The sequence below is a fragment of the Bolinopsis microptera genome, chromosome 2 (assembly GCF_026151205.1).
Source record: "Bolinopsis microptera isolate Bmic1 chromosome 2, MBARI_Bmic_1.0, whole genome shotgun sequence".
In the NCBI taxonomy this organism is placed as follows: Eukaryota; Metazoa; Ctenophora; class Tentaculata; order Lobata; family Bolinopsidae; genus Bolinopsis; species Bolinopsis microptera.
In genome coordinates, this window is record NC_087073.1 from 1,414,789 (window position 1) to 1,436,562 (window position 21,774).

The 21,774-nt window shown below is 38.8% G+C and overlaps 4 protein-coding genes across 4 annotated transcripts; all 4 read left to right on the forward strand.

The window, feature by feature from the left end:
* Positions 1-612: 612 nt before the first annotated feature.
* LOC134826254 (uncharacterized protein K02A2.6-like) lies at positions 613-7,016 on the forward strand. Its single transcript, XM_063838570.1, has 2 exons — positions 613-5,440; positions 6,952-7,016. Exon 1 carries the CDS (start codon positions 613-615, stop codon positions 4,930-4,932), a length of 4,320 nt encoding a protein of 1,439 aa, XP_063694640.1. The 3' UTR covers positions 4,933-5,440; positions 6,952-7,016.
* A 7,670-nt stretch (positions 7,017-14,686) lies between these two features.
* LOC134826257 (uncharacterized) lies at positions 14,687-15,530 on the forward strand. The gene is made up of 2 exons (XM_063838573.1): positions 14,687-15,215; positions 15,403-15,530. Exons 1-2 carry the CDS (start codon positions 14,687-14,689, stop codon positions 15,528-15,530), a joined length of 657 nt encoding a protein of 218 aa, XP_063694643.1.
* A 538-nt stretch (positions 15,531-16,068) lies between these two features.
* Positions 16,069-17,781, forward strand: LOC134826258 (uncharacterized protein K02A2.6-like). Its single transcript, XM_063838574.1, has one exon. The coding sequence runs from the start codon at positions 16,069-16,071 to the stop codon at positions 17,779-17,781; it is 1,713 nt and encodes a 570-aa protein (XP_063694644.1).
* Positions 17,782-17,790: 9 nt separating this feature from the next.
* On the forward strand, positions 17,791-18,999 carry LOC134826259 (uncharacterized protein K02A2.6-like). Its single transcript, XM_063838575.1, has one exon. The coding sequence runs from the start codon at positions 17,791-17,793 to the stop codon at positions 18,997-18,999; it is 1,209 nt and encodes a 402-aa protein (XP_063694645.1).
* Positions 19,000-21,774: the final 2,775 nt, after the last annotated feature.

The following is a 21,774-nucleotide window of genomic DNA, read 5'->3' on the forward strand; positions in this document are numbered from 1 at the left end:
TAAATTGCTCTACATAGAAACATCTGGCCTGATCTTATCACATTGTGGTCCCCTGGGGTTCGGTAAAGCCCTTACAGGCAACTGGGTCCTTTTACCAGCCACAATAAAACTCAATGAAACAAGAAATTTCAATGAAACAAGAAATTTAATTTTAGCACATTTTACAGAATAAAAAGATGTAAAACAATTCATAAAATATAATGCCCATTTGGTGTATGACTTTTTGTCCTTGACTGCTAGTTTGGTTTTGGAAGGACAGGTAACTAACGGGGCAAGGAATGCGCGTGCCTGAAAGCTTTTGCACACACCGAAACGCTAGTTCAGTTAGGTTTTTAGAGACAGGGCTCATTTTAGGACTAGAAGAAATTTGTTAGTAGACATTAGGGGTTCTGTTTATAGTTGTTACTATAGGTTGCAGTCTTGTTGTGACAAAAAGTCTACACTAAAACATGCTTTAGTTTATATTGTGTGGATCAAGGATATTGTTATATATTCTAGTAATTTATTGTATGATTAACCGATATACTATTCAGGATGACTACCTGGGTTTTGGTTTTGGTTTAGCTTTTAGCTTTAAGTCTTGCGTTTACCTTGTCACAACGATTCATAACAATGGCGACGAGTCTGGTTTCGAACTTACGCTTATCCAAGGAAACTGATTGTGTCAGAGAGTGGCTGGAAATCTTTGAAAACGCCGCTTCTGTGTTCATTTTCGCACACGAAGATAAGTTACCAGATGACGCAAACGAGAAAACTGCTAAAAAAGCAGAACTCATGAGAACACTGTTAACAGTCAATCTGGGGCCTGACGCGTTGAAGAAGTTGCGTGCATTTACGTTTCCAGATGAAATTAAAGACACTACCTACGCTACCCTGAGAAAAACTCTTGTTGATCGGTTATCACCCAAAACAAACATTGTAGCTCAACAGCAGAAGTTTATGACGTTGAATCAGATTGCTGGTGAATCCTTATGTACTTTTATGTCACGATTGAAGGAAGCTGCTAATGTTTGTCAGTTCGGTGATTTGTTTGATTTAATGGTGCGTACACGTTTTGTGGCTGGACTATCCTCTGATAGGATACGTGCTGAACTCATATCAGAATCTGCTACCAACGACACGTCTGCCAGCCTGTTCGATAAAGCTCAGACGAAGGAGAACGCTCTGCAAAGTTCAATGTCAGTCACAACACACTATGTTCAAAAACCCGGGAAGTTTCAAAAACCTCAAAACTCTAAGTTCCATCAGAAGGCCGACCTTAGCATTGTTTGTTCACGTTGTACTGTTCGTGGTCATGTTGCGAAAAACTGCAAAGTTCGTTGCAGAAACTGTCGCAAACCCGGACATATCGCGAAGAACTGTCGTTCTGCTAAGAAGCAATCCCATTGTGTTGAAGGGATTGGTGATCATGATGATGGCAACGCTTGCGCTGCTGATTATGGGTACACACATCAAGAGTTGGAGAACACGTTGTACTGCGTGGAGACGGCTGATCCTGTCCAGATTCCAGTACAGACTCCTGTTCCCGATGGTACTCTTCCTGCATCAGTTGTTAGTAATTTATCCAGTTGTATTGATTGTAATCAGAAACCATTTCTTAAAGTTAAGATTAATGATAAGATTTTGAAAATGGAGTTAGATACTGGTTCATCTTTAAGCTGTATAAGTAAGTCTGATATTGCTAGACTAGGACTAACTGATTGCCAGATTGTTCCATGTTCCCAGAAATTGCGAGTAGCTAATTTTAATTGTGAAAGCATTGACTGCAAGGCCCTTGTAAACGTTGAATTTAAAGGCAAGAAATGGATTTTACCACTATATGTTGTCGATTGTCGGTTTCCCACACTCCTAGGTCGAGAGTGGATCATCCAGATGTTTGGTAAAGACTGGTTGGATCATATGATAGGACTTGTTGATGTTGAGCAATCTTACGCTGTCTCCAAGCTTCAGAGAGATGAATTTGTTAGTGAGATACTCCGCAGTCCTGTGTTCGATCCTGGTGTTGGAACTGTTAAAGGATTCGAAGCTTGTCTACAATTTAAGCCTGATGCGAGAGCAAAGTTTTGCAAGGCAAGGCAGGTCCCATTTGCCATCGTAGACAAGGTTGGGAAAGCCATAGACGAGTTAGTGAAGAATGGACAGCTGATTCCAACAGAGCACTCAGACTGGGCTTCACCCATAGTTCCTGTCATGAAAGCGGATGGTACGATTCGCATATGTGGTGACTACAAGACTACCGTAAATCCTAATCTTGACACAGCTATTTACCCACTTCCTACGATAGAAGATTGCTTGAGTAAGATTGTCGGAGGTAAACTGTTTACTAAGCTGGATATCAGAGCCGCTTATAATAGTTTGAAGTTGAGAGAATGTGACCAAAAGATTGTGACTTTGAACACACACAAAGGATTGTTCAGTCCTACTTCTCTACCATTCGGTATTTCATCTGCCGGACCGATATTTGAACGCAAGATGGATGATACCTTGAGAAAGACAGAGAACACAGCATGGCGTGTTGACGACATTCTAATAACTGGACCTGATGATGAGAGTCACATGAAGAACGTGAGAACGGTGATTACAGCACTAGAGAATGAAGGCTACAAATGCCGGCTAGACAAGTGTGTTTTCATGGAGCCTAAGGTGACATTTCTTGGCCATGAAGTATCTGCTGACGGGATAAGACCGCTGAGTTCGAAAGTTGAAACGATAGTGAGAGCACCGTATCCTACTACTAGAGCGGAGATGATATTATTTCTTGGTGGTGCACAGTACTATTCACGTTTTATTCCCAACATGTCAACAGTTGTTGAACCACTTAACCGTTTAAGACCCGCTGACAGTATTTTCCACTTTGGAGATAGAGAAAAGAGAGCTTTTGATGAGTTAAAAGCACTGTTATCGTCTGACTTGGTTCTAACAGTCTACAACCCTGAGCTGGAGTTAAAGCTTGACACGGACGCTTCATCCGTTGGTTTAGGAGCTGTTATGTCACATATTGATGAAAATGGGACAGAGCGACCGATCGAGTATATATCTCGAACACTGACGAAATCTGAGAGAAACTATTCCATGATAGAAAAAGAAGCATTGGCAATAGTTTGGGCGACTAAGAGACTGCACCGTTATCTTTTTGGACGACCATTTACCCTAGTTACAGACCACAAGCCGCTGGAATCTATCTTTCACCCTAGTCGTGGGATTCCTAGCATGGTGGCAGGTCGTTTACAACGATGGTCATTGTTCCTAAGCGGTTACACTTACAAGATCCAGTTTCGACCCACTGGTAAACATTGTAATGCTGATCTATGTTCCCGTTTTCCACTGCCTTTAGACACATCGGCAGAGACGAGAGAGTTTGATGACGAGTTAACAGAGGAGTTTGAAATGAAACCTCTAGATACTGTTTTCAGCGTGCACTACTTCGGTGATGACAAACCTTTGATTGACGCTGAGTTAATAGCTAGTCACACAAGAAGAGACAAGACACTTGGTCGAGTGTTACAGTTTGTTAAAGACGGCTGGAACGAGAAACCCCCTGTTGATGTCGAGCTGAAACCGTTTTACACACGTCGAAACGAGTTGTCAGTAGACCAGAACTGTATTGTCTGGGGATCTCGAGTTGTTATTCCAGAGAGTATGAGAAAGAGCGTGCTTTCAATGCTTCATGCAACACACATGGGCATTTCACAGACCAAAGCACTAGCGAGAGGCTATGTTTATTGGCCAAACATGGATGCTGAGATCGAGAAAATGGTTAAACTATGTGAACCATGTCAACTAAACCAGAAGAAACCCGCTAGATCTACACCACACCCATGGGCTAAAACTATGGAGGCTTGGGAGCGGATTCATCTAGATTTCTGTGGACCCTTTCTTGGATCTATGTGGCTGATAGTTATCTGTTCGTATTCAAAATGGTTAGAAGTTGTTAGAATGACGAACATTACAAGTAAGAGAGTGATTCAAGAGTTACGAGACATCTTTAGCCGTTGGGGACTACCCAAGATACTAGTATCAGACAATGGATCGAGTTTAACTTCAGAAGAGTTTAAAGTATTCACGAACAATAACCAGATTCGACACGTGCTTATTCCTGCTTACTCACCTGCAAGTAATGGACAAGCAGAAGTTGCAGTCGGACTGTTTAAAAGAGCTATGAAACGGATGATCTTGAAAAACCCTGACGTTATGTGTAACCTGGCTGATTGGCTGCTAAACTACCGCAACACACCACACACCACTACCGGAGTAGAGCCTGCAGTTGCGATGATGAAACGACGGACGAGAAACGCCTTGAGTTTTCTACACCCGAGTTCGAGTAGTAAGTTTGCCAAAGTTGCTTTAAACGATCAGAACACGATTGCTGAATCGAGACTTCGTGATCTGAAGATTGATGACACTATATCGTTCTATGATGAGAACAAGAAGTGCTGGAGAAACGGTGTTATCGAGGGTAAGGAAGGTACCAAAGTGCTACTGATCAAGACACCTGATGGAGTCTACCGCAAGCATTTGGACCAGGTAATCAAGAGATCTGTTGTGTCAGAACCGTTGCAACAAACAGATCCGGATACACCACGAGTTGAGCTGGAGATAAGAGATGAGCAGAGTTCTACAGCTACTGATGGTGATTTCGAGAAGACAGCTAGCTTACCTGAGAGTACAGAGCCGGAAACTTCGATTATAGTTGGTAATAATCCAAATCTACCCGCTGAGCCTGACCATAAGGCAGCCGTTGAACCTATAATCACTGCACAACCTGTACTTAAACCACGTGAGCTTGCCATAGAAATTAACCGTAGCACTATAAAACCTAATATTGTTAGAGAGCATGAATTGCAACAACCTAATTTGCTTCTGCCAGCAAACTTTGCACGTGATAGTAAACCACCAGACAGGCTAAGTTACCGCAAACTGGGAGGAACATAAAACACGTTTCATTATCACATTTTATGACAGTTGTTTTATTTTGAATGTGTAAATCTAACCACACATTAATCCAGTTAAATTATCCAGATCAAACATAAAGTTATAAATATTCCCTGTCACGTTTAAGTTTTGAAGAATAACACGTTATTTTTTGTTTTAAACGGAATGCGCTAAGTTTTAAATCGTGTAGCGAGCGCAACACGTTTCAGTATTTTCACGTGAGTTCACTTAACAATTTTGTAGATTTCATTTTGACCACGTTTTCAAACATTTTAAATTTTGTACGAAAGATTTATATCACATTTTTTTTACGAATTCAGTTAAATTATTAAATCTATATTGTTTTTAACACTTTTTAGTTGAACGGGATGTTATATATTCTAGTAATTTATTGTATGATTAACCGATATACTATTCAGGATGACTACCTGGGTTTTGGTTTTGGTTTAGCTTTTAGCTTTAAGTCTTGCGTTTACCTTGTCACAACGATTCATAACAGATATAAAATGTGGCTTCAAGGTGGATATTAAAGAGCTTGCGAAAGATTATGGCCTTTGTATCAATGGTTATAATAAGCTATAAATATCTTAAACTATACAGTGCTAATTAAAAATTTCTTTATACTTCATTCTCAGATTAGATTTAAAAATTCAAAAAATATACATTTATTTTATTAATACCTTCTCACACATTCTTTACTCACAGGACAAGACTTGGAAAACAGTAGCCTAGAGGAATTTAATTGAGATGTGTGTGAACAGCCAGTTATAAAGTTTGGAAAATAATATTTGTGCAGTCAAAATCTTTTACGGTCCAATCAAGCAGGGCGTGGTTATGCTGATTGGCTAATAGCGCACTTTTAAGTTTTCCTCGCAAGCACATTACACTAGTAGTAAAGTCAGTCATTCTGAACTTTGGGGTTAAAATGTTAAAAATTTTGGTTGACCTAGTGTTGTGGTTGTCAGGTGGGTCTACCTGACAGATAAGAAGGCAGGGTTTCCTCGACGAACATGTGTAACCCTCATATAGGGATATTGGAGCACGGAATTTCATTATCTTGTAGAGCTCGAGGTAACTGTGGTATGTATAGAGATTTTGTATAGCTAGAATATTATTATGCTTGAATATCGGTTTGGTGTGTTCTTTTATGAAAAATTTTTGGTCAAGTTTCTGGTGTCCTATAGGCCTAGTACGTGCACAAGTCTTAAACTTATCAAGGTACGCCAGCCTATCACCAAATAGTACTCTGAGACAGTACTTCTGAGCAGTAAATATTGAGCTTATACGTTGCTTGTCATGCCAGTACTGTCATAAACTGTAACCAACTATTTAAAAATAAGATATCTTTTGCTAGAATTTTAAATTTTAAGCCATAGAGCAATCTTCTCAATTTTAAAATTTAAAAATAACATTTTACCCTAACTATGATGTGGTGGCATTTCATACTTAACTAAAATTCAACTTTGAAAGTCAATAGATTATTAGTCACAACAAAATTATAGTTTAAGACATCCATTTTGCATTGTGTTTCCATTATTAGAATTTATGATATGTATTGATTGAATAATTGGTAATAAATTTAACTTTTGTTTTATTAAAGTAGGTTTTAGACTTTGCTTGATACAGGTCCATTTGAGCTCTTAGTTTTATCTCCTTGTTTATCGGGAGCCGCGTATGTTATATTGTTGATTTATGTTACTAACCAAATGCTACTATTTTAGCCTTTCATGTTTCACCAATAAAGTGTATCTCTTGTCCTGTCCCTCTCAAAGAGATTTAACAAATGGCGACGAGCAGTAAGTGCGAACCTTTAACCGCAAACTCGTGTATTCATTCATGGTTCGAACGATACGAGTTTTTCCTAGCAGCAGGAGATCGTTCAACAGTGATTCCAGTGTTAGCGGAGGATAATAGCAATGCGGCAGTCAGAAATGCAGCAATTTACAAGAACTTATCTTTGTTTATTTCAAAGTTAGACGAACACATGTACAAGCTATTGAAATCACTAGTTATGAAGAGTGCAAGACTGTAATAATAAATCACCTCTGTCCCGCTCCAACGAAGTTTGCGCAGCGATTCAAACTTAGAAGTTGTACACAGGAAGAAAATGAAGGTACAGCTACATACATCTCCCGGTTGAGGACTATTGCAAACGAATGTGATTTCGCAAACTATAATGAATCGTTGCTGGATCAGCTGTTGGCTGGCTTGAAGGACCAAAGAGTTGTGTCAGATTTACTGGCGAGAGAAAACCTGACTTTGGCTATTGCAGTGAAAGAAGCTTTGAGCAAAGAGCAGGCTAACAGAGAGGCTCAATTTATGTCTGGCGGAGAGTCATCCAGAACTGTGAACTATGTCAAAAATCAAACCGTTTTCAGAAGGACGATGTCCAAAAATCCTTATAATAAAGAGGATTCATCAAACAAAGACTCTGGTAAATAGAAGCAGAAAGGAACTAAATGTGGTCGGTGCGGTCTGCGTGGACATAAATCAGAGAAGTGTACCGTTCGGTGTAACAAATGTGACAAGATAGGTCACATAGCAAAGAAATGTAGGCAGAAGGGAGTGCACAATGTCGAGGATTCGAGAGCCGAGGATTCGAGAGCTGAGGGAGAGTACGACATGGATGAGAGTTGCGAGAGAGTATTAGATGATGAGCTCTACTCTGAGTATTACGATAATTGTAATTTAGTGGAGACCGTTCTGGAAAATGGTGAATCTAATACTAATTGTTCTTTTCCATGTGCTGATATTCCAAATTGTGTGCATGTAACCGAGATGAAATCCATGCATGTTGCTCGTGATGTGTTAAATTCTGTTGATTTAAGTGAAGCACCGAATTCTTCTGTTGAAATATCGAATAATTTTGATTGTGTTGCCGACAATTTAAGTTTAACTAATCTATTTTTGATGTGTTAAATAGGAAAGATTCTGATTTTGATATTACCACTGATAAGTTGAAGTCTGAGTTAAGTCTGATATTCGATGAATTGTGTTCTGACATAAATGTTACTGATTTGAGTAAACCGTATGTTGAAGTTAGAATCAATGGGAAACTTCTGTGTATGGAGTTTGATTCTGGGTCTGCGGTTTCAGTTGTAAGTAAACGTGCCTTGATGTTCTGTGGTTTATCCAACTTAACACTTACCCCCAGCAGTGTGCTCTTAGTTTTATCTCCTTGTTTATCGGGAGCCGCGTATTATATTGTTGATTTATGTTACTAACCAAATGCTACTACAGGGTGGCCCATAAGTGACTACCCACACGCAACCTCTTAATAACTCACGTAATTCGTCTCCAAATTGCACCAAAATTTCAGAGATTATAGATATGGGTCAAACTTAGATTTCCTGAAAGTTTCGTAAGCCACGCCCAATTACAGTGGGCGTGGCGTGACACTCCCTCTTTTTCACTATTGTCTTCATAAAATGAGAACGCTTTAAGCTAAGAACTCAAAATTTTTTGCACACATTTGGCTTGATAATTGAAAACCTTTCCCAAAGTTTCAAGTTCATTGGTTAAAATATGGCTAAGTTATGACCATTTCAAAACTCATCGGATACGTGATCCGAGCACTCAGTCAGTGATCACTTATGGGCCACCCTGTATTTTAGCCTTTCATGTTTCACCAATAAAGTGTATCTCTTGTCCTGTCCCTCTCAAAGAGATTTAACAGCGTACATAAGTTGTTTAGAAGTAGTTTGTTCGTTACTGTTGCCCTTTCCTTTGACCAGGGAGCGCCCCGTAGAGACCAGTCAAGACGGTCTCCGTATTATAGCAGTTTTCTATTTTACACCATCTGGAGGCCACAGTGGGATATAGATACCAACCTGTTATATATTGTATTATTACTATAATTGATATTGTTATATTTACTAATCAATGAAATTCCCTAGCCTCTTATGGCTAGTTCCAAATAGACTGTTCCTTGTTATATCAACTGGCGACGAGATGGCAAACAAGTTGGAGAACCTGTCACTAATGGCCCGGAGGACCAGTGCCTCAAACTGGTTTGAAGATGCGATAGATGTAGAGAAGGATTGGAGAAGGATTTAGAGATGGTGAGGGGTGAGCTGGTGGAGAACAAGTGAGGGGTTAGTGGAGGAGGATGAAGAGGATAGGAGGGAGTTTAGAAGAGTTAGAGCGAGGAGAACAGCAGAAGACAGAGTAAGGAGCGTGGTCGTAGTACCATGCTCCCAAGAGAGAACAGTAAGGGTGGCATCACCACCCCCAAGATCCAGATCCAGAACGCTGCCACCTCCCCCGCCCAGGTATTTTTCGGAAGAGGACAGAAGGAGGGTACAGAGGGGTGAATGGGAGCTCCAAGGTGCCGAAAGGACGATCGGACCCTGGATGCGTTGGGATATAGTAGGGAGAGGTAGGACGACCCTGGCTCTAGAGTGTAAGTGGTAAAGTGGAAGGACTTCACTGAGGTTTTTTTGAAAAAGGATGTACCGAACTGATACCAGAGCAAGGCATCTCCGTAGCTCAGAACGTTTCAGTAAAGTCTTTATCAGTCCAGATAGGTCTCCAGAGGAACGTGCCGAACAGCAAAAGCTTGTTTTAGAACTCAAGAAGAGATCAAACGACGAGCCAGATAAGAGACACTTCATAAAAGGAGGCAAAGTATGTAGTGTGGACAAAATTGTTGTTTGAAATGTGTTAAGACCGAGTTTTGCTTGGATTTATGGATTCCTGGTTCGCTAAGATTTTAATTTTTTTTGATAAGCTTCTAAATCATATTCGTCTTTCAACACAAGACTGTCAGTCTTCTAGAATTTTGTTTTGATTTGTGTATTAAGCTGATGTATTTAATCTTACTTCCAGGTCCATAATTTCGTGTGGAGTATATTTTTAGAGTTATTTAGGTTTTATATTAGCAGATTTAGGTATATAATTATTGTATATTATTGTATGTATAAATTCTTGAGTAAACATTAACCAGTAAACAAAGCTGGTTCCCAAACAAAAACAAACCAGAAGCAAGTCATAGCTTATATTTGGTTGATTGTAATGTTGTGATATTGCATAATTTATTGTAAATGTAATATATGTTTCAGAATTATGTAATGTAACGCGATGGAAGTATTTTAAGCGGGCATATCCTATCCAAACCCAGGATACATGACATAAAAGATTCGTTTTCACTTGTTTGCATGAAAAGCATTAACTAGTATGAAAAAGCTTCGGGACTAGAAGCCGGGGACACGGTGATGATAGCGGGCTGGTTAGACAGCAACAGGATGTTTGCAGGATTTGTGAAACGTGGAACAAAACGAGTTTTGGTGAAAGAATTTGACAGTGAATCGAGTGATAGTAGCGATTTCGAGGAAAAACCTTTCACAAAAGCAAGAAAGTTTAAGTCTGCAGATGATCACCAGGTTCGTGAGTTATTTCCAATGTAAAATATAATATTAGTTTAACATTGAATCTTAGTTAAGCTGCTTAGCGGTTCTTCGTTCTAGGCGTAGGAATAATGACATGAAATGACAAAGAATTACAAACTGTATCACTGTATTTCACGTTAATTTAGTATACATCTATCTTATCATTCACCATTTCATCTATCACCCTATCACAGACATTATTCCATTTTCAGAAATGCCACTGTCCTAATGGCCGGAAAGGCAGTTCAAAGCGTGCTCACTTTCACTGCAAAACATGCACAAAGATATTTGACCGACCTGAAAGAATGAAAAAGCATGAAGACAAGCACAACAGCGCTCCTATCAAAAGAAGGTCAGACAAGGACCCAACACGGAATACATACGACGAACTTCCTTTTGCTAAGGTTGACAATCATCTACCCTAACTTGAACAAGTTCAATGTAATACTAAGTGTGTATTAAAGGAATATTTTTTCTTTTAATTACCTTTCTTTCATATCTATCATACATCTTTTATCTTTTATCTTTTATATCTAATATCTATGTATGTCTATCATATCCATCATATATCTTTAGTTTATCTATCTTTTATCTTCTTTATTTATCTTTTATCTTCTTGATCTAGATCTTTTATATCTATCATATATTTTTCGTTTATCTATCTTTTATCTTTTTTATCTATCTTTTTTATCTATCTTTCATATTATCATATATCTTTCGTTTATCTATCTTTTATCTTTTCACTATATCTTTTAGGTCAAGAATCAGGTCACCTGTATAGCTAGTATAATGTTGTAAGCCAGCTTCAGCTGGCTTACAACATTATACTAGCTATACGACATACAATATACGTAATGTGGTTCAAAAGGAGTTTCTCTGATGGCGAATTTTCTTCTGCTGACTTTCTTATAAAAAGAGTCTTGAAACCTCAGCTAAACCAAGACCGTCAGAATACGGAGGAATTTCGGAATCCAGAAAGAAGGGGATAATCGACACATTGTATCCATTAATGCCCACCATAAAGAGAGTATTTTGGGACAATTTGTAAACTTGAACTTGTGAACTTGAACTGATAAAATTTAACTTTTTCTACTGTTCATTCTATTATATTTCAGAGTTTCATTGTCTGATATTTTCATAATTATGGACTGAAAAACCATTATTTTCAACACGAATTAAGCATGCATAATGACACAAAATAGTGTATTATGTAGGGAAGCATCTACATAGTTGAATACCAAAACACTGCAAAAAGGAAGTAAGTAGTCGAAAATCTGCAAAAAGGAAGTATCTCGCTTTAGCAGTCAAATTTTTTCTGGCAGTGAAAACGGAACCCGTTTTCATGAAAAATTGGTTCAAATAATCGGAATAAAATTGTTCAGAAAAGTTACCCTAGACGATTCTAAATGTATTCAAACAAAAATTAAAAGCATGATGCAGTCAGCTGAATGTCAGAAACGGGTCTAGTTTACATGCTTTTATCTCAAAACGATGGTTTTTCAGATACTTCTTTCTTGCAAAAAGGGGCAGCATAGAACAGACATTGATTCAAAGTCGCTAGCAATCCCTAAATCGAGTTGTTCTGAATATAAACAAAGGTTGTTTGTCGCAGATGGCAGTTCCAACCAAACTACTGCAGCTTAAGTCTTGAAGTTGGAGCAGAGAAGGCATTAATCTGCTTGGCTGGTATTGTCCAAGCTGAATCAGCTTGCAATCGAGAGTGGGGATTCAGGTAACACCTACAACCCATAACACAGGATCGCTCAGAGCATTTTAACTGAGCCAGAACAGTTTGATTCCTTGAGGCTTAAGGAACATTTGTCATCGATGTAGAAGGGTTTCGGAGGTTGGGAAAGAAGGAACGGGTATTTAGGTTACTGGAGCAGAAAGACACTGTAACGAGTAACAGCGACCGATAAATACTCCCCTCGACCATCGTGGTCAGATTCTACAGGAGCTGGAGAAGTAGAAACTAGAGATACTATCTCAATAGAAGGAGAGGAAAATGGGGATAAAGACGGAGGAATATACTATAGACTACTTGAGAAATAGAAAGAAACTGTACGAAATATAAACTTGTAAACGTGAATAATGTTTTAGTAAATGTGTTTATCATTGACTCTGACATCAGGTATGGTCGTGGTTTAATTGATGCACCAACTTGGTGCACGCCTGAATATAATGGATCCAGCTGTCAATAACTATGACCAACGCGAACGATGCTAACGGAGTTGCAGCCATAAGATTATCATTTATCTATCTTTTATCTATCTATTATATATCTTCTATCTATATTTTATCTATCTTTTATTTCTATCTTTTATTTATCTTTTAGATCTAATATCTTTTATCTAATATCTTTTATCTAATATCTTTTATCTAATATCTTTTATCTAATATCTTTTATCTAATATCTTTTATCTAATATCTTTTATCTAATATCTTTTATCTAATATCTTTTATCTAATATCTTTTATCTTTCTTTTTTATCTATCTTTTATCTATTTTAGGTCAAGAGTCAGGTCACCTGTAAAGTCACGGGATTAACAGCATAAGCTACAGTGAGTTGGAGCAAGGGAAACCAAACAACAAACGGATCAGCTGAAGCGGATCAGAGCGGTAATACTATAAAGCTATAAATGCTGTACAAACAATTTTAAATCTTACTGCTTATAGATTTTTCGATATCAAATCTTTAACGACCTGCTCTTCAGGAGTTATTCGCTTAGAGAGTTATTCGTCATCATCTACTAAGGAAGCAGCTTTTGCAGTTGATGGTGCACTTAATGTTGACATCAGTTTCGTGGTGATTCTTCTTGGAGCTGCCGGAAAATATGTGAACTTCTACGGCTTCTGTGGAGCTATCTGGAACTATATTACCCATATTTGTGTGCGACAATTATTCTGACAGAAATTTTCTCAAAGAGAAAACACGGAGTTCACGGGGTTCTGGAAGTGATATTAATTTTTCATTACAATCACCGTTCCCCAAGGACTTCGTGAAAGATTTTATGAAAAACATTAAAAACAAAGATAAGTTTTATGACTTATTAATTTCCTTTCTCTACGAGAAATAATAATTATTAAACAGAAAGTATGTTTTCACGAACCGCCGAAAGGTTACTTCAAATCATATCTCAGAAATGGAAGATTGTAGTAACCTTGAGGCGGATTCCCGAATCGTACTTCATACTGTTAGTGCGATTCGGAAAGAACTGAAGAGAGTTGTTGTTAGGAGTAATGACACGGACGTTTTAATCATATTGATTCAGTATTATAATCACTTCTGTGAAGTGGCCAAAACCGACAATTTTAACATCATATTGATGTCTGGGAAATCCACATCTGCTACTGGAATCCTCTTCATCAACATTAACTTGGCATCCAAGTCGTTTACTTCACATCAGCTACGAGGATTACCCCTGCTATTTACAATGGCAGGGTGTGACTATGTGGAGTCATTTTATGACGTTGGACAGCTGTCATAGCTCAACATCTATTTAAAAGATGATATCATTCTGAATGTGTTTGTCTCAGAATGAAAAATGGCTACTACTCTAAAGAACATGGAGCATTTGCTGACATGTAAGGTCAGTATTGTGCGAAGCATATTTTATACCAGATTTTGTTGATCGATGCTGGTTGTTCTTAAAATAAAATATTACTGTCCTATTAGAAGAACCACAGGGGGTTTTAATTAATGCAATAACAATTTAAAATGCATAACTTTCCTTCTCACCAAACGTGAAACGAAGGCAAATCTCATGATGTGAAATATTTTCAGGATTGTACTGATTCGGTGAACAGATGTCAGGGTAGGATTGAGTTGACAAAGCTCAAGATGAAAAGGTAATTCAATATCAGATAATTATTATCTGATATTGAGATAATAGTGATTTGTTACATTTACCTAGAAGTTAATTGTTTTGGAAATATACTGTGTAATAATGGTTAGTAAGTTCTAAAAACAGTGAATTAAAGTAGACGCCATCCTTTGAATAAATGTCAAGAACCCACTTCACCAGATAACGCTCCAGACCCTCTACCCCGCTGCTAAGGATATCTGCAACCGCAAGCTTGATGCCCTGAGACCTCTCCACTCCCAAGGAGAAGTATTTAGATTTCTCAAGATGTTTTAAAGATTTCTCAAGTTGTTTTAAAGTTTTCAAATAATCCAAAGATTTCTCTCAAAAAGCTTTTTGTAGACAAAAGTGTTAGAAATAAAAAAGCAGTCTGTCGTGAGATTTATTATTACTAATATGTACTATTTACAGGATGTTTCATATTTAATGTAACTCTGTTAACAACTGTATCATTTGGTAACTCTCGACACACAACACTTTAAACATCCTCAACTAAACAAAAGTATGGATAAAGTATTGAGACCGGACAGACTTGAACTGGACCTAGCTACATCAACTCAAGGAGGAAACGCAAACAAATTCACACATTGGAGCACTACGATGGACAACTTCATCGAGACACTGAAAGACACCGTAACTAGTGACGAAGCTAAATACAAGGTTCAAATAAACTTTATTAGCCCCGATATCTTCCTGCACATATCGGGGCTAACTAAATACACTGAAGCCAGCGCCGTCTTACAGGCTCTATTCGTAAAAACGAAAAACCCAAATTATGCTCGTCACTGCCTGGCCATGAGAACCCAGAAGGAAGGAGAATCCATCGAATTATACTTGTTGGCACTAGAAAAACTAGCTAAAGAGTGTGACTTCAAGGATGTAACTGCTGCAGCGCACCAAGAGGAATGTATCATAACGGCATTCATATCAGGATTGAGCTCACATCAGATCCGCCAACGGCTACTTGAGGATACTAAACCCTTATCTGACACAACTAAGGCAGCTACCACACTTGAGCAAGCCCTCAGGGAGAGTAAGCACTACTGTTATTATATATTGATATATGATTTTATATTGTTAACTAATCATACTAATAGCCTTTAGGTTTTAGGAAGTGATCGTTTCAATTGTTCATCATTGATAAGAACCCCGGTACACAACAATGGCGACTGTGATGAGATATCAGTTTAATGAACCACTCTCCACGACAAATGTCACAGATGTAAGAAGTTGGTTTGAACAATTTGAGGTTTTTCTAGAGGTCGGGGAACTGGTGGAAGACCCGACAATCCCAGAAATCCCGGAGGACGACAACAGAGCTCAGGACGAAACTGACAGACTTACTTGAGAAAGGGAAGTCCGGATAGAGGAATTGAAAGAGCTTCAAAGAACCAAGCTACTCATCGTCAACATGGACTCAAGTATGTTTAAAAAAGCCACAAACTTGTGTAAACCAACGAAGCTAGTGGAAGAGAGATACAGTAAGTTGAAGCAGAGACTATGCGAACATTTCGCACCCAAGCCAACCAAATTCGCTTCAAGATATCACTTCACACAGATCAGACAAAAGGAGAATGAAAAGAGCACTAGCTATATGGAGAGACTGCTAGTATGTGCAACTGATTGCGAGTTTCAGGATCTAGATTCCAGATTGTTAGACCAGTTTGTAGCAGGACTAAGAGATGAGAGAGAGAGAAAGCCAAACTGCTAAAGAAGACCAATCTGACCCTAGAAATCGCAAGAGAGCACATGTTGTCACTGGAGAAGACCAAATTGGAGGCTCAAGAAATGAACGCATCAAGCAGTGGAACAGTGAACAGTGTTAAGTCTAGGAAGAAAGAGAGATCCCACAGGACTGACAAGAAAACAGTCGTCACATGTAAGAAATGTACACTGAAGGGACATTCAGAGAAACAGTGTTTCACGAAATGTCATGCCTTAAGAAAGTGGGACACATCAGAAAGAACTGTCAACACGTAAAGAGAAAGAATCAGAGAAAGAAAGACGTCAAAACTTATCATGTGGAGTCTTGTTCAGATAGTGAAAGTTCAGAAGAGAGTAATTCAGAGCTTGAGAGCGAGAGTGAGGAGTCAAGTGAGGAAATTTTATTTGTGGAGGAGGTGTTAGATTATTCACTAGTAGATAACTCAGAGAGTGAGTTAGGTGAATTTGACACAAGTTTAGTGTGTCAGTCCTCTGTTTATCATGATGTTGATTTTGAAAATGAAATTTCTGACCTAGATTGTACCATGCTCAAGTTTTCTGAGAGCAATGTTGAAATTCATAATGATTTTTATGATGACAATGAACTGACAGTTAACTACACGAATATTTCTAAACCACTCGTTCAGGTTAAATTGAATGGAGTTAATCTACAGATGGAGTTCGACAGTGGATCCACGGTAAGTATAGTTAGTTGTGATGATTTTTCTAAGTTAGGGTTAGGCAAGAAAACAACAATTTTTCAAGAAAGGCATAAGACCCTGCGTGTTGCTAACAACGAGAGACTGTCTGTCAAAGGTAAAAGTCTGGTAGACGTTGAGTTCAACGGAAGACTGATACAGGGATTAGAGCTGTATCTGATAGATGACAAGTGCCCGTCGCTCATGGGGCAGTCATGGATAACAGAGTTTTTAGGACCAGACTGGCTGACAAAGATTCTTAACCTTCAGAAGGACAAAGAGACTGTTGATGCAAATGTGTGTAGTAGTGTGGATGAAGAACTTGTCACTGCAGTATCAGACAGAGACATGGAAGTATTTAAACTCAGAACGATTAGTAAACTCAAGGAAAGTCTAATCTTTCAGCAAGGTTTAGGACTTATCTCAGGAGCTGAAGCAAAGCTGATTCTCAAGGAAGGAGCACAGCCTAAATCACTTGGAGTGAGACCGTTACCCTATGCTAAGAAGAAGCAAGTCGGGGACGAGTTACAGAGAATGATCAACGAAGGGATTTTGAGCAAAGTTGAGGGAGCAAGTCCTTGGGGAACACCCGTAGTTCCAGTGTTTAAAGGAGAGAAGACAAGGATTTGTGGATCATACAATCTCACGTTGAATCCAGGGATGGCAGCTCAGCAATACCCGTTACCTTCAATAGAAGAGTGCTTTAACAAGGTAACAGGGGGTAAGAAGTTTACTAAGCTGGATGCTCGACAAGCTTACAACAACATTCCGATCAGAAAGGAAGACAGGATTTTAACGACAATCAACACCCATCTAGGACAGTTGATGTGGAACCGGTTACCGTATGGTATCGCACCCGCTGCTGCGATTTTTCAGGAGACCATTGACCAAACTCTAGCCGGGATTCAAATGTGTTGTTGTAGAGTCGACGATATTCTCATATCAGGAAAAGACGATGAAGAGCACATGACCATTTTGAACGAGGTCATAACGAGATTAGAAAATCAAAGTTACAGATGTAAACCGGAGAAATCCCAGTTCATGGAACACGAAGTGACGTACCTAGGTCACACTTTGAACAAAGACGGAATAAAGCCTGTAAAATCCAAAGTGGAAGATTTACTGAAGATGAAAGTACCAAAGTCGGTGGACGAACTTGTATCATTTCTTGGAGGAGTGAACTACTACAGAAGGTAAATTGCAAACATGTCTCAGATTATTGCACCCTTAGACGAACTCAGGAAGAAAGGAGTCAAATGGAAATGGGGCAAAGAACAACAGAAATCTTGGGAGAAACTGAGAAACATGTTAAGTTCGGAGACAGTTCTGACTTTGTACAATCCTAATCTACCGCTAAAGCTAGATACAGACGCATCATCACATGGATTAGGCGCTATTTTGTCGCATGTAATGCCTGACGGAACTGAAAGACCTGTTGAGTACATCTCACGCACCTTGACATCTGCAGAAAAGAACTACTCACAGATCGACAAGGAAGCTACAGCAATTGTCTGGGGAGTCAAGCGTTTTCACCTCTACCTGTACGGGAGGAAGTTTAAGGTAGTCACTGATAACCAACCGCTAGTCCACATATTCAATAAGAACAAACAGTTATCGGTCATGACAGCAGCAAGACTAACCAGATGGTCGATATTCCTTATGGATTACGATTACGAAATAGCATATCGTTCGACCAAAGCCCATGGTAATGCAGACATGCTATCAAGATTACCAGTTCCACACACTAAACAGGACGAAGAAGAAGCTAAGGAAGAGCTAGTCTTCAGTGTGGACATTGAAGATACCTGTTTAACTGCTAAGAAGATCGAGAGTTACACCAAGAAAGACCCGATTTTGTCAAAAGTGTTACACTACATCATGAATGGATGGCCGGACAAAGGCATACAATTCAGTGAAGAGATGACAGCTTACTGGAACAGAAGAAGTGAATTATCTATGGAGCTAGGATGTATAACGTGGGGTTGCAGAGTCATTATTCCCAGCAAACTACGATCGACAGTGTTGGAGATGCTACATGTCACACACCTTGGGATGAGTGGAATGAAGACTCTGACTCGTTCTTACGTGTACTGGCCACGGATTAACTCAGAGATTGAACAGTTAGCCAGCACATGTAAAAGTTGTGGTAAACATGGGGAGAGTTTACCAAGTCTCACTGAACATCCGTGGACCAAACCCACTATGCCTTGGCAGCGCGTACACATTGACTACGCAGGCCCATTCTTCAACAAAATGTGGTTAGTTGTCTATGATGCTTACACAAGATGGCCAGAAGTGATAAAGATGAACAAAGACACCACTTCAGCAGCTACTATCAGAGCACTACGAGAGATATTTAGTAGAAACGGACTGCCATTCGTCATAGTAAGCGACAATGGAACCAACGATGTTTAAAAGATCGCTCAGATCCAGACTTCATCAGATTACCCCACTGGATCAGCAGAAAGTTGACAGCATGGATATCGAGAAGGAGCAAGCAGTTCTTGATTCTAGCAGAATTCGAAACAGACAGTTTGAAGAACAACAAGACGTGTATGTTCAACCTACAGCTAAAGACACATGGAAAGAAGGTGTTATTGAAAAAAGACTTGTCGATTACAACATGTATGAAGTACAGTTTGGTGGGAGAAAAGTTGTAAAACACGCAGATCAGATCAAGAAGAGACTGAGACCAATGTTACAGCGAAAGAAACCAACTTTGTATAGTCCCCCAGGTAATCTAGAAACTAGCAATAGTCATGTCCAGTTGAATGTTTCACCATTGCACAATTCACCAGTACGTGGTCCGTTAGAGTTAGAGAATGTTTCACCAGCACGTGTTCCATCAGTGAGTGTTTCACAATCACAACCACCTACACCTATTCAAGCCACTGTAACACGACCCACTACTTCTAACGTGACTACACAGTGTACACGATTGACAACTACTAAAACTAACAACACACCCAACACAGGATCTGCACCAGTACCACTTCGCAGATCTGACAGACTGGCTAACAAACCAAGACGTCGTTGGAATTAATTAATTTATTACAGAATGTTTTTACTCATTTTATACGACAGCTTATTTTGTTTTATGTGTAAAGGCACTACGTGCAGTGTATTGTAATATTGAACGAAGATGTTTATTTTGATACCCGATAGATGAAGGACATTTTAACATTTGATTTCTAACATGAAACGGCAGTTTAAATCGGAAAGCAACTTGTCACGAGACTTTTATTTTAACTGGCATACGGCAGATTTTAACATTCGTCGAAAGAGAGAGAATGTGAAGTTGGATTTTATGTACTTTATGTAAAACGCGGACGTCGTTATATTATAGAGAATTTCTTGTTTTCAGTCACGCGCATTAAACGCGCGCAATTTATTTTAATTCTGTAAAACGTGGTCCGAGCTGAGACGAATCTTAATGTTTTCGATACACAAACGATTAGAACATTGAACAAGGAGGAATGTTATATATTGATATATGATTTTATATTGTTAACTAATCATACTAATAGCCTTTAGGTTTTAGGAAGTGATCGTTTCAATTGTTCATCACTGATAAGAACCCCGGTACACTACAACTACAATCACCGGGCTTCTGACGAAGGTCACTTAGCGGCAACCGATTCATGCTCTGTTGGTCAAGAGTCTATCTCTCATGTTGCAGCTGTGCAGGGCCGTGCCCAATTCCAATCACAAAATTTAATGACAAAGGACTGTTTTGTCGCTGCAAAAGTAGTAACATGGTTCATGAATCCATTGCTTGCCAGGTATGTGACGACAACTTCAGGCATGGTCGTGGTTTAATTGATGCACGCCTGCAAGAGAGAATGGATCCAGCTGTCAATAACTATGAGCAACGATGCTAACGGAGTTGCAGCCATAAGATTATCATTTATCTATCTTTTATCTATCTATTATATATCTTTTATCTATCATTAATCTATCTTCTATCTATATTTTATCTATCTTTTATTTCTATCTTTTATTTATCTTTTATTTATCTTTTAAATCTAACATCTTTTATCTAATATCTTTTATCTAATATCTTTTATCTAATATCTTTTATCTTTCTTTTTTATCTATCTTTTATCTATTTTAGGTCAAGAGTCAGGTCATGTGTAAAGTCACGGGATTAACAGCATAAGCTACAGTGAGTTGGAGCAAGGGAAACCAAACAACAAACAGATCAGCTGAATTGGAACAGAGCTATAAATGCTGTACAAACAATTTTAAATCTTACTGCTTATAGATTTTTCGATGTCGAATCTTTAACGACCTGCTCTTCAGGAGTTATTCGCTTAGAGAGTTATTCGTCATCATCTACTAAGGAAGCAGCTTTTGCAGTTGATAGTGCACTTAATGTTGACATCAGTTTCGTGGTGATTCTTCTTGGAGCTGCCGGAAAATATGTGAACTTCTACGGCTTCTGTGGAGCTATCTGGAACTATATTACCCATATTTATATTGGGCACAATAATTGTTTTATCGATATTGTGTGCGACAATTATTCTGACAGAAATTTTCTCAAAGAGAAAACACGGAGTTCACGGGGTTCTGGAAGTGATATTAATTTTTCATTACAATCACCGTTCCCCAAGGACTTCGTGAAAGATTTTATGAAAAACATTAAAAACAAAGAGAAGTTTTATGACTTATTAATTTCCTTTCTCTACGTATGAGAAATAATAACATGGCTGGGTGGCCTAGTGGTTAGAGCTTCCACCTTCTGTAAAGAAGGTTCAGGGTTCTAATCCCAGTGTCACTCAGTCTAGGGAGTAGCTAAGGATTCATTGGATCTATGCGATCTCCTCGGTCGACTCAGCCGAATGATAGGAAACTTGATTGAGGGTTAAATGAGGAGGGGTGCCTGTGCCAAAAGATCAAGAATCTTAGGATACTCCTTCAGAACATCTACAATGTAGTGTACTGTAAAACAAGGGCGGTCGAACTATTCGATGACCCTGTAGAGGAATCTACAAACTTTACAAATATACAAATAAATATATATTAAACAGAAAGTATGTTTTCACGAACCGCCGAAAGGTTACTTCAAATCATATCTCAGAAATGGAAGATTGTAGTCACCTTGAGGCGGATTCCCGAATCGTACTTCATATTGTTAGTGCGATTCGGGAAGGACTGAAGAGAGTTGTTGTTAGGAGTAATGACACAGAC

Excerpts from the sequence above, each read along its gene's own strand:
- LOC134826254 (XM_063838570.1), top strand. The coding sequence starts at position 613 with ATGGCGACGAGTCTGGTTTCGAACTTACGCTTATCCAAGGAAACTGAT.
- LOC134826257 (XM_063838573.1), top strand. The coding sequence starts at position 14,687 with ATGGATAAAGTATTGAGACCGGACAGACTTGAACTGGACCTAGCTACA. Across the intron at positions 15,216-15,402 it reads TGAGCAAGCCCTCAGGGAGA|ATGTAAGAAGTTGGTTTGAA; the intron begins GTAAGCACTACT and ends CAAATGTCACAG.
- LOC134826258 (XM_063838574.1), top strand. The coding sequence starts at position 16,069 with ATGTACACTGAAGGGACATTCAGAGAAACAGTGTTTCACGAAATGTCA.
- LOC134826259 (XM_063838575.1), top strand. The coding sequence starts at position 17,791 with ATGTCTCAGATTATTGCACCCTTAGACGAACTCAGGAAGAAAGGAGTC.